The following is a 16,682-nucleotide window of genomic DNA, read 5'->3' as shown; positions in this document are numbered from 1 at the left end:
GAATTCCAGTTCTTGAATTTGCACTCTGAATGAAAATATCAGTCTGGTACTCAGCTCGAATGGACGACACAACCCCGTCTCAATAGGCTCTACAGCTCGGAAATAGACTGACGCCATTTTAGGCCTACTGTGTGGTTCGGTAGGATCATACATTTTAATGGATGGAATTGATTATCAATCGACATGATTGCATACCTTACATATTAATTTCAATAAATTTATTAACAAGAATTTATGATCTTGATCAGTTGATCTGCAGTTTCTAGTTTTCTATTACTGCTCCAATGGGAATCTACTTTTTGAATGAACTGCAAGCATAGCTAAAATGTGTTGGCGAGGTAATAGTTCAGATGTTTTTTCGAGATAGAGCAGCATTTTATTGGGATGCAATATGAATAGCAACATTAAAAAGGTTCCATCGCTCGCTTTAAAATTTATTCAGATGTCTGACACAGATTATTATCTGTGGCCCAGCATATGAACGAATTCAAACATATCAGTATCAGTGTCCGCGTCCGGTTCAATGCAAACATTCTTCCCATTAATTTTAATGGGACTCTGCCCGACCGAGTGAATCAAAATTTTAATTTTGGCGTTTCAAATCATAACCGTTTCCAAGTAATTCAAGACACAAATTGTGACTACATTTTGATGCCACAAACATATGTATACACCGTGTCCCACGAAGTGGTTTACACGTATAATTTCATATTACCTGCCCATTCATACACCGAACTTTTTCAAATTTCACACAGTTTCAAAGTAGGTTCTGAAAATATTCTGTGAAAATTTCAGCTCCCTAACCTTTGTAGAAACAAAATGGCAGCATATTGAAAATTTTACCAATTCGCTTATCTGTTTATCAGTGTGTTGCTGTGGATGGGTTTCAATTTGAATAATTTTGGACTTTAAGGTTTTTCATTAGGCTATGTTCTAGTTTTTTATCAAAAGTCATATTGCCCTAAAGTTCAGCAATAAAAATATTTTATAAAACCAAAAACACCTTTTAAGTATCGTTTCTCAATAAGACGTAATTTTTTTCCTACGAAGGTTAGAGAGTTGAAATTTTCGCAGAGTATTTTTAGAACCTACTTTGTAAACTGTGTAAAATTTGAAAAAGTTCGGTGCATGAATGGGCAATTGATATAAAATCAAACGTGTAAACATATTCTTGGGAACGGTATATATTAAAAATAGAAACGTAAAACACAGTCCTAACGTCTCAAATAAAAATAGATGTATTCTATACCTGAAAGCAAGGTACGATGCATAGATTGGTCTGGCACTCGGGACAGTGGTACTTGGTCTTGCGGCGAAGAATGCGTCCGTGTGCGTCGATGGTGTTCCAGCAGTAGTTGCAGCCGAGGGCGGGGCCGGGACGCTGCACCGGACAGTGGCACGAGCGGCCTGATATGGACACTTCCGACGATGTCGAGCACTGCAACGCAAACACAAACCAACATTCACTTCATCAAGTCATCAACATTGATCAACATTGGTTGCCAGTCATTTAGCACAGCAGATAGCTCTATACTTTTCCAACTCACACACTTGCCAGCCAAATCAATTGTAGACTTTTAAGAAATATAATGAGCTACAAGGTTTGCTACACTATTGTCTGTCATTGAGCACAGCAAATAGTTCTATCCTTTTTTAACTTCGCACACTTGCCAGCCAAATCATTTGTAGACTTCCAAGAATTTCAGGTGCTAACAGTGAGGCAAACATATTTTAAGAAGATCATAATAATTCATTAACAATAATATTGATGAATTTGATTTAAGGAATAATCCACATAATTTGCGTCCCTTAAATCGATTACAATTTAATATTGACTTTACCAGTTTAATTGTAGGTAGATGATAGTTTGAATATCAGTGCAATTTGTTTATAAAGTTCAAACTTAATTCATTTTCATGAAATTACAAAATCCTATATGAATCTTATACTGGATTAGATTAAGAGAAATGCTAATTCTAAATTATCTATCTTCATTATGTAGTGTTTTAGTCAATTAGACTTTTGTTATAAATGTTCAAAGTTGAAAGTTATTTGTCCTAGCTTCCTGTTGTTCTGTCTCTATTTTACTTATAGTTCTTCAATGATTGTGATGTGAGTGATCTAGTTTTCCGTAGTTTAGTTTAGTTATTTATAATAAGTTATATTTTTCTTTTCCTTTTAATATGTTTATCATAACTGTTCAAAACTCACTGCCGGCACACAAGTTGTTCTTAGCCGGTAGTGCCATATTGTAACTGATGATATTTATTCTATTAATTTATAGCAAATGAATTTAAACAAATTTAGCAACTTTTAAAGTTGCTAAAGTTGTTCCTCTTTATAAATCAGGTGATAAATCAAACCCCTCAAATTATCGCCCAATAAGTTTAATAAATAATTTAGCTAAAATAATGGAGAAAATTATAAAGAAGAGACTAGTAAGTTATTTGAATAAACATAGAATTATCAACAGAAATCAGTATGGATTTAAGAGTGGCATATAAACAGAAGATGCAATATCCGACTTTTTGGAAAGAATAATTGAAAACTTCAACAGTAAAAAGAAAACTTTAACAACTTTCTTAGACTTGGCAAAGGCTTTTGACACTGTATCCCAGTCAAGATTATTAGAGAAGATGGAACACCTTGGAATCAGAGGCTCACCTCTCAAACTATTCAATAGTTATCTAACTGAACGGTATCAACTACTTACGCTGAATACTTTATCAAATTTCACACAGTTTCAAAGTAGGTTCTGAAAATATTCTGTGAAAATTTCAGCTCCCTAACCTTTGTAGAAACAAAATGGCAGCATATTGAAAATTTTACCAATTCGCTTATCTGTTTATCAGTGTGTTGCTGTGGATGGGTTTCAATTTGAATAATTTTGGACTTTAAGGTTTTTCATTAGGCTATGTTCTAGTTTTTTATCAAAAGTCATATTGCCCTAAAGTTCAGCAATAAAAATATTTTATAAAACCAAAAACACCTTTTAAGTATCGTTTTTCAATAAGACGTAATTTTTTTCCTACGAAGGTTAGAGAGTTGAAATTTTCGCAGAGTATTTTTAGAACCTACTTTGTAAACTGTGTAAAATTTGAAAAAGTTCGGTGCATGAATGGGCAATTGATATAAAATCAAAAGTGTAAACATATTCTTGGGAACGGTATATATTAAAAATAGAAACGTAAAACACAGTCCTAACGTCTCAAATAAAAATAGATGTATTCTATACCTGAAAGCAAGGTACGATGCATAGATTGGTCTGGCACTCGGGACAGTGGTACTTGGTCTTGCGGCGAAGAATGCGTCCGTGTGCGTCGATGGTGTTCCAGCAGTAGTTGCAGCCGAGGGCGGGGCCGGGACGCTGCACCGGACAGTGGCACGAGCGGCCTGATATGGACACTTCCGACGATGTCGAGCACTGCAACGCAAACACAAACCAACATTCACTTCATCAAGTCATCAACATTGATCAACATTGGTTGCCAGTCATTTAGCACAGCAGATAGCTCTATACTTTTCCAACTCACACACTTGCCAGCCAAATCAATTGTGGACTTTTAAGAAATATAATGAACTACAAGGTTTGCTATACTATTGTCTGTCATTGAGCACAGCAAATAGTTCTATCCTTTTTTAACTTCGCACACTTGCCAGCCAAATCATTTGTAGACTTCCAAGAATTTCAGGTGCTAACAGTGAGGCAAACATATTTTAAAAAGATCATAATAATTCATTAACAATAATATTGATAAATTTGATTTAAGGAATAATCCACATAATTTGCGTCCCTTAAATCGATTACAATTTAATATTAACTTTACCAGTTTAATTGTAGGTAGATGATAGTTTGAATATCAGTGCAATTTGTTTATAAAGTTCAAACTTAATTCATTTTCATGAAATTACAAAATCCTATATGAATCTTATACTGGATTAGATTAAGAGAAATACTAATTCTAAATTATCTATCTCCATTATGTAGCGTTTTAGTCAATTAGTCTTGTGTTATAAATGTTCAAACTTAATTCATTTTCATGAAATTATAAAATCCTATATGAATCTTATACTGGATTAGATTAAGAGAAATACTAATTTTAAATTATCTATCTCCATTATGTAGTGTTTTAGTCAATTAGTCTTTTGTTATAAATGTTCAAAGTTGAAAGTTATTTGTCCTAGCTTCCTGTTGTTCTGTCTCTATTTTACTTATAGTTCTTCAATGATTGTGATGTGAGTGATCTAGTTTTCCGTAGTTTAGTTTAGTTATTTATAATAAGTTATATTTTTCTTTTCCTTTTAATATGTTTATTATAACTGTTCAAAACTCACTGCCGGCACACAAGTTGTTCTTTGCCGGTAGTGCCATATTGTAACTGATGATATTTATTCTATTAATTTATAGCAAATGAATGAATTTGAATTTTATACCTGTGGCGACGAAGCAGTCCTCCTTAACTCCTCCTTATGCCGCGGAGTGGTCTCCGATTGGCTGCTGCTGGCGACCTGTAGGTGGGCGGAGGAGGAAGAAGTAGAGGCGGAGGTGGAGGGGGAGGGAGAGGTCACCTGCAGCTGAGGCGATGAGTGCTGCTTGATGAGAAACGCCGGCTGCGGCACGGATAGTAACTGTTGCGAGGCACCACACAGCGAGGCACCCGAGGTACTCGGACCCGGCTCGGAGCACTGCCGCTCCATTAGACGCGGTACGGGCACCACACTGATGGTGGCTGTTGTGACTGTCGACTCGCCCGGTGTGGCGTCATCTGCCGTTGGTTCGGATGCGACCTGAATCGGGTCGCATTCGCGTTTGATGCGGTTCTGTCGCAGCAGCAGACGACCGCGTTTCGAGCCCATTGTAGTCGTTACGCTGCCGGATGGTTGGTCTCCTAAAAAAATTCAAATTCAATTTGCAAACCAATCAAACACAGCGGTAAACAAAACCCCGGGGCTGAACAAGATTGAATTTTATTTTATTTTTCCCTAGTGATGGGTCCCCAGACACCATTGTTGAGGCCATGCTGGAGTCACAACCTGCATGGCTGGCAGTTGAGACAATGGTGTCCAGTATCCTGACACAAAAGGCAACAGACGAACGACAACGGCAACAACAACAACAGGGATTTAGATACTAAGAGCAAGACCGCTTGACAGGCTCCAAACAGGTGTTGTTGTTTGTTTTTATAATTGTTTCATGTATTGTTTACCGCTTATTGGTGTTAGATTGAGAGCAAAACCGCTTAACGGGCTCAGAATAGACGTGAAAACAAATTTGTTACAACCAGTGTATTTTAACCAGAGTGTTCTTGGACCAAATGGGTTTCTATTTACCTTACAGTGATACCAGAAGTGATCTTTTCATCACGAAGATCCATTTCCAGAAGGGGGGCCGAGAATGCGGAAGCCTATGGTCCAGCCCCCTTTCTGTTTATGATGGAGGGTTTTTGGTTTTAGTGGGTCGGGGGTACAGCTTCACTGTGCTCACCATTCTCCTTCTGAGAATGTGCCACCCCCACATATCCACACAGTTCGGATCCTGTGTGGAATCTGTCAGCAGATTTACTTTCCCTCACGCATGAAAAAAAGTGATGGGTCAAGCGAATAAAAACCAAGTTATAAAAAAGCACTACCTAGTTTATTTAGTCTGATCCCCTTGGTGAACTTTCATCCTGCTAGAAAACACTACAGTCAAAGTGAATAAGGATCAAGCCATAAGGAGCGTTTTTTTTCAGACGTTTTCGCACTGGTTGCGGACGAGCCGCCAGGGCAGGAAGTTCTCCGATTGGCTGATTGGGTTGGCGTTCGCGAATCAGCTGATTGGGTTGGCGTTCGCGAATCAGCTAATAATCAGTCAATTGTAGTGCTTCCTGCCCTGCCGACTCGTCCATCACCAGCCCAAAAACGCCTGAAAAAAACGCTTCGTGTGGTTTGGCTTGAGTCTTGGCTCTTACCCTTCACCGTATCTCGTGGCGTACAATAACAGACCACCTTGTTCAAAATGAGAACGCAAAAAAATCTGTTGAATTGAATAGAATGTAATGAAAATGTCACTATCTCGCATGTCTGGCATACACCACGCCTCCGTCTCTGCCCGACGTCTGTTCTCTGTGAACTTTTGGCACAAAGTAAAGAACAACTTAAGGGTATCCTTATTTTTCGATTTTGGTATTGTAATTCGATTTCTTGTCAACTTGTAGTGTGGCATGAGTAGTCTGCATGCAAACTGTACCAACTGCCAGTGTGGTACCAACATAAATATTCACTGTCAAAGAGTGAATACATTTGATGGGCCCCTCTGTATAGTTTCAATAGTGCACTATGATTAGTAATTTGTTGACCTATCAAAGTTGCAATATCTTTCATTGGCCGAGACAAGACACGCCCACAGTGGGCGAAGCATCAAGACTAGTCACATGGAAAAGATAGCATAAGCTATGCCATCTTTTGTGCAATCTCTTAAGCTATCTTTTCTCTATACTACAGTGCTCTGATAAACGATGTCTTAAGCTCCAAGTTCACAAGAGATTGATGATGAATTGATGGCAAGCGATACTCGATTCTCAATTTTTCAATAAATAAGTGGTACTGACAATATCTCTATTCGTTTTCTTTAAATATATAATGACAATTAATATTCATCCTAGTTTTGTTAAGAAGCAATGTGATGATGACTAATAATGATGTTTCAAATAATTCTACTATCTTGTCTAATATCCTTTCAAAATATTCAGTTTGTTTTAAAAAGTGTTCTATGTATTCTACACAATATCCTTCCAAATTCAAAATTATGCAAACCTTCAGAGACGATTTTCATGAGATAATGGGCCAAGTGAATAAAAACTAATAAGTACTACCTAATATTTACAAGCTAGTTTAGTATGCTTCCCTTAGTAAACTCTCGCCCGGCTAGTGAACACAAGAGTCAAAGTGAATAAACCAAATATGCTCCAATCTAGAGTCTACTTGGACATACCTTTACATGCACTTTACAGGGTTGGAGCCACAGAAAAGTAAATTTAAAAAATTCAAATATAGCTTCCTGTCCTGCCAACTCGTCTGAGAAACGCCTCATGTGGCTTGGCCCTAAGGAATAAGGTTTCAAATAAATTAGACCAGATATTCATGAATCAATATAATTAAAGCAGTTAACAATCGAAATATAAAAATTGAATACAAATGAACAAGATAATACTTGATAATACAGAATGATACGAAGGGAATGTCCAAAAAATATATATTTTTAAAAACGGTGAAAACAAACTTATTTCATATCAAATTACTCACTGAAGCATCAAGTTTATGATTGTGTATTATGGGTGTTTAATGTGCCCTCCTTTCAAGGCTCGGACGACATCTACAAAAAAGGTCCATGCACCATGGTTTGTGAAAATGCTTAAAAAACGTTTACTTGTAGTGAACGGGCTAACAAAGGGTTTTAGTAGGTCCTGGATTTCGTGGTTTGAAGAGTATATAAAATAGGATAAAGAAGACACAGATATACAAGAAAGTTCAAGGTGAGGGACAATGCAAGCATTATGCAATGCAACTCTTAGGGATTCAAAAAATTCTATTGTAGTTGAACGATGATATTTGAAAGAAAAGGGATCCAATTTTGGAGTGACAAGGCACTTTCTGCCATCCCCACCAAATATCATTCAGGAGGGGTGCAATGAAACTTCCCCACCACCGGTCAGGGCCCCACGGTGAGGCCATTTGAAATCCTGAAGTATCAATTTTTCACGAAGATAGTTTCATATTGTTCATTATAAACCCGATATGTTACATACAATTGCTGTACTTCAGCTGTAGAATGGCTTGCAGGACCCCTAAAGTGAAGAGAAAGTCTAAAAAGAGATTTAAACAATTATAAAACTATCACTTACAGTTTTACGATTCAACAGCTTTAAATGTGTGTTTGTAGATGTCATCCGAGCCTCAGAAAGAGGCATATAGAAAATGACTTATAGTACACCATCATAAACTTGATGCTTCTGTGAGTAATTAGATGTAAAATTGGTTTGTAAGCATCGTTTAAAAAATAAATATAATTGTTTGAAATTGGGACATTCATTTTGAATTACTCTGTATAAAAATAATTAGTTCAATACTTAATAATACTTAATTAATTTAAATAGATTTAATTTTAGAAATAACATGAAAAATTAAACTTATGTTACAATATTCGATAATCTTAAACAAACTATCATTAAATAATAAAGAATTCCTAGTACATTATCCAATAAAGATAACGTTACTATGTTAAAGCTTAAAAAATATACAAAATAATATATCAAGTACATCTAATACAATCCTTCACTAATTTTTAAATAAAGCAGTGTTGAAATCACACTTTTAATACTGTATTGGAACATAATTTTCTATAGAAGCTGAAAATTTCGGTCTATCCAAGAAAAGTAAAAACTTGAATTACTTTAAATTCTATTACAAACACTACTTGAGACACAAACTTGTGAAAAAGAACATATATTGTGCTAGGTGTTAATAAATATGTAAAAAACGGAGGAATTTGTATACACGAAGTGTACCGTAACAATTTTTTTCAATTATTATAAAAAACAAACATGAATGTACAAAATTCAAAAATTCGGAAACTTCTATATACATTGAAATTCTAATGAAAAAAACAACAAAGAAGCATGTTTATTGTTGAATAAAAAAGTCATAGAATATCAAGGAGTACATAGCTAAATATAGCTACTAGAGTAACTGTGATGTATAGGTTCTGAATCAATCAATTCTTATTGAAATATAAAAATCTACATAACACATGAATTTGCTGTGATGATATGTCAAACCAGAATATGTTTGATTCATGAACTATCAAAATAATAAGTGAGTACATATTGATATTGTGGAGCTTCTCCATAATTGCAAAACATTGATTCTATAGTGAATTCAATTTCATCGACTTGAAGATGTGTTGGTTTGAATAGGAAACTACAGTCCTGTAAGTTGATTAATAAAGCGGAAATGACAATAGGATCAGTGTTTTTCAAACATAAAATAAATAGAGATAATATTTTTTCAATCTATTTTCCATGAGTATTAGGATGAAATTATAGAGAGATCCATTACAGTAGTAATTAACATTTTTTTAATTAATCTATTTATTCTGAGTATTAGGTTGGAGTTAAGATGCTTGTATGAACATTTGACTATGGATGATTTCCTGTATTCTAATTTGAACTATCAACTTAGACTAGTAGCATTATTTCAGTTATAGGAAAGAGAGATGATTAGACAAAAGGTATTTGAGACTCAACTAAATTGTCAGCTAGATAATAATTATAGTCTAGTTATCAACTAGTCAATTAGAGAGAGATTCCAGGTATATTATTAATCTGATTACTGTTGTTCCCCTCGCATGATTATAGTACAGTAAGATTCACTTTGAAATGTCAGCATTTAAGTGAAATAAATTCGTTTGGCTTTCTGTTGGTGAAGAGTCCCTTGCGGGAAGGTCCCACCTCACCTGAATATATAATTCAAGGCTTTAATGGCCCTTGACGCGAACGCACGTAGCAACAGGAAGATCTATGCAAACAGACTGTAAAAAAATCAAACGTCTGCATGCAGAAGTGAGGGAGCAGTCATATGCAGACAGACTGTGTTCGTTGCAACATTCGAACACCTAGGGAGGGATTTTTCCTTTGTTTGTCAGCATACGTCCATCTGTTGATGTGTGCGTTTGCCTTTACGACTGTTATACTTCAGCCGGGACCGACAGTTCAAAGTGCAGGTGAGTGACCTGGGAGGTGTTGATGTTATTTATGAGGATTAGCCTACTGACATTTCAAAATAAATCTCAGTATAACAAGTGACTCATTCCTTATAAACGGTGAGCAAACTATCCTTGATCACCACTTCCAAACACTTTTCGGCGTCACTCTTATCAGCTAGTCACTGCGAGTCAAAGTACTCAAACTGCGAGCCCCCCTGTGGGGGCGGCGGTCCACCCGGGCCCCCTCCTCCTCCCCGGTGCGGGGGTGCACTGGTCAACTGATGCAGATGATGGTGATGGTTGTGATTGGCGCCGCCTCCTCGATTGTGGTGCGAGGAGGAAGCCGGGGATGAGGAGGATGCATTGAAGTCAGTGACCGGTTGCAGACTGGAGAGGGTGAAGGGGTATCCGGGGTCAAAGTAGGAGGTCGGCATGAGAGGAGTGGCGTGGTTGGGAGTGTAGCGGTCGGCTGGCGGGGATTGTCCCGAGCTGCTCACGTTCGACGAACTGTTGGTGGAATTCGCATTGGCATTGGCCGCATTGTTATGCTTGGGACCTTGCCGTGCCAACGGATAGCCCAGCCGCTTGTACTCCAGCCACAGGGTGCGGTTGTTGACGCCGTACGTCTTGGCCGCCTTGCAGAATCCCAGGCGCCCAGTGCGCACCGCCTCCAAGGCCTCCCTGAACGCCTCGCTCTGCTGCGGGTTGATGCGACGCCGGTGCGGGGCGCGTGCCTTGGGGGGCGCCAGGGGAGGGGCCGCCGCCGGGGGCGCAGGGTAGTGGGGGGACGGATGCAGCTCCCACCCTCCTCCTACAAGCACACACACCGAGATGATACCACAACAACATTACCATAACAATGCACCACACTACTTTACAATTACCAGTATATATACTGTACAGTCATCAATTACCAACCCCAAATTTATCACAAAACGTTTCTTTAGGTTGGAAAATATTGTAACTGTGCTCATTGAGTAAGTTTTTTCTCATTGATAATGAATAAATATGATTAAGTACTGTCAAATTGAATGTTTTTAACGCTATATATTTACAAAATATCAATTCGAAAATTAATGTTTTCAATATAATAGAAGTACCTAGTGATGAATAGATAGTAATCTATTCGAGGAGAATAAATATATGATTAGTTTTCTTTATAATGAATAGATTCATTTGATTTAAAAATGAAATAATTTGAGTGATTAATAACAGTGGGACATTTATAAATTTATTATGAATGAAAATAGATGTGTTAAAACGAGAATCTGACTACATTATATTTTTATGTAACAGCATTGATTAGAATATAATGTTCCTGTATCTTCGTGCTACAGAAATTACAAAAGTCATTCATCAATTGATTAATGACTCAAAGTTGTGAAGCCAAGAAGCGTTTCAACGCATCTACAGTACTACGAGAGTATGAGAGATGTACTTTATAGGTACTATATTTTGTGACTTCTTTGAATATCTAACTCAAAATCTATTGGCAGAATTCTATTTTTCATATGGAGAAGTGAAGTACTGATTATGAAGACCATAGAAATATCACTAAAAGGTCTGTCTAGCTTAAAAATAGGAATTTTTTCCTATTGAAAGCAATTTTAAGGGTTTGGCCTAATGTAAAAAACCCCTAATACAGGTTACAATCTCATTCATAATTTCTGAATTTCCACGTTTCTAAGATGATGCTAAATTAACCAATGTTTTTAAAAATGGGCCAGATAATGATCAATGAAAAGAAAATGATGCAAATAATTAATGTAATTGACAAAAATTGTTTAAAATAAACGGCAAGTTAGTTTATTGTGGTATCATCAAGGTTTCAAGAGAATTGGAAGAGTTAGGTTAGGTTCAATCCCCCCTCTACCCCGCCGCGCTACAATAGCCGCCAACACTGATGTTGAATCGAAGAATTACACTGAATTATCACTACAATTATCCATAAAACGATCACTAACACGCTGAGTATGCGACGAATATTTCAATCACCCGATAGTTCGAATCGCGTCCACCACTTATACATATACACATCATGAAACCACTTAGCTTGCACAATACTAATAAAAATACTGAAAAGGCGCAAAATTGCTCAATCGTGGAGCTGGAAAACACCAGAAACATGGATACAAACACACATACCAACATTTGAATTGTTTTGAAAAGAACACAACGGCGAACAAAATTATCATCATTGTCATTCATTCATCAATAATAACATGAGATAGTAAGTGCTTAGCCTGTTTCTTTATTCCCAATAATTCTATGATTACGTGTTTATGTTACTGATGAATAAATAATGTCTAGATTGCAACCTGATTTGTTCTAACACAAAATTATTGCAAGTTAAGTACCTAGCAACATTACATCAAGAAATATATGAAAAATATAAAGACCGGCTGAAGAATTGATTGAACAATAAACTCTAATTTTGTAGAAAATCATCAAACTTTATATTTTACTAGTAGGTAACCCGTGCTCTGCAAGGGTCAACTTTACAAACTGAAAACTTGACGTAATGGAATCTTGGAAAATTGAAAATAGGCCTATAACCATCCTCGGTTAATTAAGAATCTTTCTGCAAAATTTCAAGTTAATCAGTGCAGTAGTTCAGACGTGATTATGCGTCAAGCATAATTTTTTGGAACAATCCAAAAAATGTGTGAAACTTTTATCAGGGTTGAACGGTTACTAGGTAAACGTTATGAATATTACTTTATAACTATACTTAGTACATCCGTTAGTGAAAATAAAATTCCCATGAGTTCTAATGGGACTATACCCACTCAGCCCGGTCAAGCAAGTATGAATAGTCCCATTGGAACTTATGGGAATAATATTCTCACTGTACCGGACACGTTCACTGACACTGATATGTTGAAATCCAGCTTTGGGCGATCATATCTTGAATAATATAATTGAAAAGTAAAACTTTCCCACAGGAATTTATTCAATTTTGATAACTTGTCAGTATCAAAATGAAAAAATGTTCGAATAAAATATAAAAAACTTAATTTCATTAATAAATAATGTTGCCAGAAACCTATTGATCAGTCTTATAGATAACATCAATGTTTTTCATTAAACCAATGTTGACAGTTTGATTCAAACTTGAAACTTGTTAGTATCCAAATCGAAAAACGTTTGAATAAACGTAAAAAATGTAATGTCACCAATAAAAATGTTCGCAAAAACCAGTTTCTCAGACAACATATTAAAGTTAGATTCTCACATATCAGAGTCAGTTAACGAGTCTGGCACAGTGAGAATATTATTCCCATAAGTTCAAATGGGACTATTCAAACTCGCTCAGCCGGGCTGAGTGGGAATATAGTCAAATAATAGTGGGAATATAGCTCATGAGAATTATACTTTTGTATATTTTCTAATTGTATTTTCACTGATACTGACATGTGGGAATCCAGCCTAGCTGACATTTTGAAGCTATTCACACTCTAGGATGCAAAATGATTAATTGAAACGTTACCTGTAGTGAAATGTGATTGCGAGGTGACACTGGGTGAGCTATTGTCCTCAGTGCTGGAGGATCTACCCAGCGTGATGTCACTCTTGTCGTCAGATGACGTCGACGATTGGTTCTGCGGCGCCGTGTGATGTCCGCCCGTCTGATTGCCAGTCACCTGTGAATTAGTAGCCTACAAAAACAAATCAAAATACACTAAATAAATAAGAAGTAGATTACATTATACAGTAAATCGCAAATACAGTAAATACTTAACCATGCTTTGGACATTTTATTGGACTAAATTTGGTAATAGAAGACGTTTTGGGCTAGCGCCCGTTTCTTCATTTTGCTATTTTGTTTCAATATATAAATAAATTGTTTGTTTTTCAAATTGATTTTCAGATTTGACGCCTATGGTGTGATTTACGATATGAAGTCGGGCCTGATTAGCATTGGATTGCTATCCTTATCTGTCATTAAAAAAAGCAGATACCTCTATCCTTTTCTACCTCCGCACTGTTGTCAAATCGTTTGTTGACTACGAAGAAACATAATGAACTACAAAAATATTTTAGCCTATGTCAATTATGAAAATGTATATTTAAATCATGAGAAAATATATCTCAGTTATACAGGAATAACTAACTAACTTGAAATGAAAAAAACTTCAGATATTCCGGAATATCTTAAATTACAGATATCTAAAGGTGCGAACACATTACGAGCCACGAACACACGCATTCCACTCTTAATCAGGAGATGATATGCTTATTATATCTGCATCTATATAGAAACAGTAAGTTACAGATATTATAATAAGCTGATGAAAAGTAAAATGTGCGTGTTCCTGGCGCATAAATCTGTATAGAATTTACACTGACTTTACAACGTGAATCTCACTATTGTGATCGGACGCCCCAGTAAATTATGAATTGTTACAGTAAATACAGAGAATTTACTGACACATATTCACAGCAATGTCCTCATAATAGCATGGTATCAGAAAATTAACCCTAATACTAGAAAGGAATAACAGTGTATCACATGTATAACCGTATTCACACTTTCCGATTTTTCACCGACACAACACCCAGAATAAAATTGAATTGAAATATTTTAATTCAAAAATGTTAAAGAATAAAGAATATACTCTTCACCTGAGAACTGGCTTCTCATAATCTCGCAAAGCTCTTGGTAGCTTTTGTTTTTTGGTAAGTCTGGTACACATAGATCCCTTAAATACTTATATGCCTCAGTACCTAAAAATGTAATTAAAACAGAAACTTTACGAACCTCCGGAATTGCGTTAACTTCAAAAAATTGTTCCAGTAGGCCTAGTTCTTCATAAATATTCCAATCTTCCGAGTGAATATTGAATTCGGGTAGTTCTCCCAAATTCAGGGAACGAACTTCCGTCGAATCCTTGTCGATTCTTTAAAGTTCTTTATTCCTTTCCTTTTGTTGTTTATTTTTTCTCCTCGTCGCCATTGTTAAGTATTCGTTTATTCACTTAAATAGACAAAATACAACGTTAACTTGAGTAAACTTGATGCCATTAGGCCAGATCAAGTACTGACTATTATCTCTAAATCCCATGGTAACATTTTAATTAAACATATGATTTCTCAATACATTACAGCTACCATTTCTCTTTGCTTATATATGGTATGTGTTACCTCTGACATGTCGTCGACACTGTCTTGCGAGGGTAACCCGTGCTCCGAGTCGGTGCTCGGCTCGTGACGCAGCGAGCTCTCGTTCTCACTGAGTCCCTCGGCCTTCACGGTCAGCGGACTTGAAGCCACTGCGCTACATCCACCTCCGCCACCCTGCAAAACCAAAACCAAAAAAGGTTAAGCTTATTTTCTTCTATTTCAATCATTGAACGAGCGTTAACGAGTTCTTGCCTCTGACTCAAGTCGAAAGTCGTTGTCCGTCTGTGGGTCTGTTTGTTTGTCCGTATGTTTTACAATAACTTTGAACAATTTGATATTGAAATTTTGAACGCATATTCTTCAACCTTTTTTACAAATAAAGTTCGTTGGACAACGAAATTAACTAACTCCGACGTCCTTTTTCAGGATTAAAAAAAAAACATTGATGAAGAAGAAAAAAATGTGTTGTGATTTATCATTTAGTTAGCGGGAACACAACAAACTTAAAGTCATAGCTTCCCTTTCAACTAAATTGCTGACTGACCTGATCCTCGCTGCCGACAGTGGTCTGCTCTGTGGATCCGGATCCGGAGCCAGTCGACGACTTGCGCAGTCGCTTACGACGCAGCATGGAGGGGGACGAGTGGGTGGAGAGGGGAAGTGCGTCCTTGTTATCGGAAGCCACACACAGCATGTTCTGGTCGGGACCCATCTCGGCCAATCCCTTCACTTTCAGCGTTTCCGCCGTCTGTACAACAAACACAAATTCATACAGAATCAATTAATAAACCCCATGTCCTAATTTTGTCACATCCACATTTAGTAGATTTGTACACAGGACTGCAGCTTCGTGTTGAAACCAACACATCTTCAGCTGTAGATTGTTGGTTTCAACACAAAACTGCAGTCCTTTGTAGTACATATGTAGTAATGTGGATGTGGTGGATGACAAAAACAAAACTGTGTTTTTCAATTATGGAGGAATTCTACAATATCAATTTTAATTCAACGAATTTTAACAAAATTAATTATTAATTATTAAAAAATAACCTTCAAAAAGGCATTAACAACAACAAATTACAAATGTGGACATACAATAAAAATACACTCGAATGTAAATTCGTATACTTTCGAATTTACTACAAACAGTAATGCTTTCCATTCAATCAGTTCTAAGTGAATCCCAATATATAAAACAGGGATGCACATGCACTACATTCTCCAGCTCTTATACTTCGCAGAGAAGGGCTTCTCAAAAGAGAGGATTTCTTCAAGAGTGAGCTTGATGGAAAGAGTAGAATGTCATCATCATACATTGTGGTTTTTGGATTGTGTAGGTATCTACAATGATCGCACATTATAAAATATTACATAATTATTCATAAACACAGCATGTTTTATGTTCTGAACCCGAGGGTTTGAAACCTGATTTTGAGCAAAGTAATGTAGACTGATGTGGACATCAAATTATGAGTATACATCATAGGCTTGCGATACTGATGCATCCCTCTCATCTAATTAATTGCTGTTATTTAAATTAAAACTATCAAATTACTCTATTAAGTACTAATCGTTTATAAATTAATCAAATTATCAACAAAACAGAGTCACTCTACCTTCAAAATGGCCGGCAATTGTTCCTGGGATACATTCACCTCTCCGCAGTACATGAAGTCAATCATCGTTTTTAAGTCCGAGTATTTAATATCCTTCAAGATGACTATAGGATGCTGGCACGGGTTCACCGTGAATAGACTCTGAAATAATACACGAAGTAATTAATTAATAATTCAGAGCATACAGATATAGTAAGAGC

General features: G+C 36.5%; 1 protein-coding gene across 2 annotated transcripts in view; it reads right to left on the bottom strand.

Moving 5' to 3' along the window:
• The window catches only part of LOC111050487 (protein bric-a-brac 2), a 28,667-nt gene that overhangs the window by 8,463 nt on the left and 3,522 nt on the right, over nucleotides 1-16,682 (bottom strand). The window contains exons 3-8 of one of the 2 annotated variants that reach the window (XM_022336825.2): nucleotides 16,483-16,623; nucleotides 15,411-15,614; nucleotides 14,888-15,040; nucleotides 13,233-13,401; nucleotides 4,435-4,889; nucleotides 3,236-3,424 (exon numbers count right to left, since the gene is read on the bottom strand). In XM_022336825.2, the coding sequence (XP_022192517.2) occupies nucleotides 3,236-3,424; nucleotides 4,435-4,889; nucleotides 13,233-13,401; nucleotides 14,888-15,040; nucleotides 15,411-15,614; nucleotides 16,483-16,623 (1,311 nt within the window). Of the gene's footprint in view, nucleotides 1-3,235; nucleotides 3,425-4,434; nucleotides 4,890-7,117; nucleotides 10,554-13,232; nucleotides 13,402-14,887; nucleotides 15,041-15,410; nucleotides 15,615-16,482; nucleotides 16,624-16,682 lie in introns of those variants that run through there. The other variant, XM_039431077.1, reaches the window with a different exon arrangement.

The sequence above is a fragment of the Nilaparvata lugens genome, chromosome 6 (assembly GCF_014356525.2).
Source record: "Nilaparvata lugens isolate BPH chromosome 6, ASM1435652v1, whole genome shotgun sequence".
NCBI lineage: Eukaryota > Metazoa > Arthropoda > Insecta > Hemiptera > Delphacidae > Nilaparvata > Nilaparvata lugens.
The sequence above is the reverse complement of the archived record's forward strand: the minus strand, read 5'-3'. Positions and strand labels throughout refer to the sequence as shown.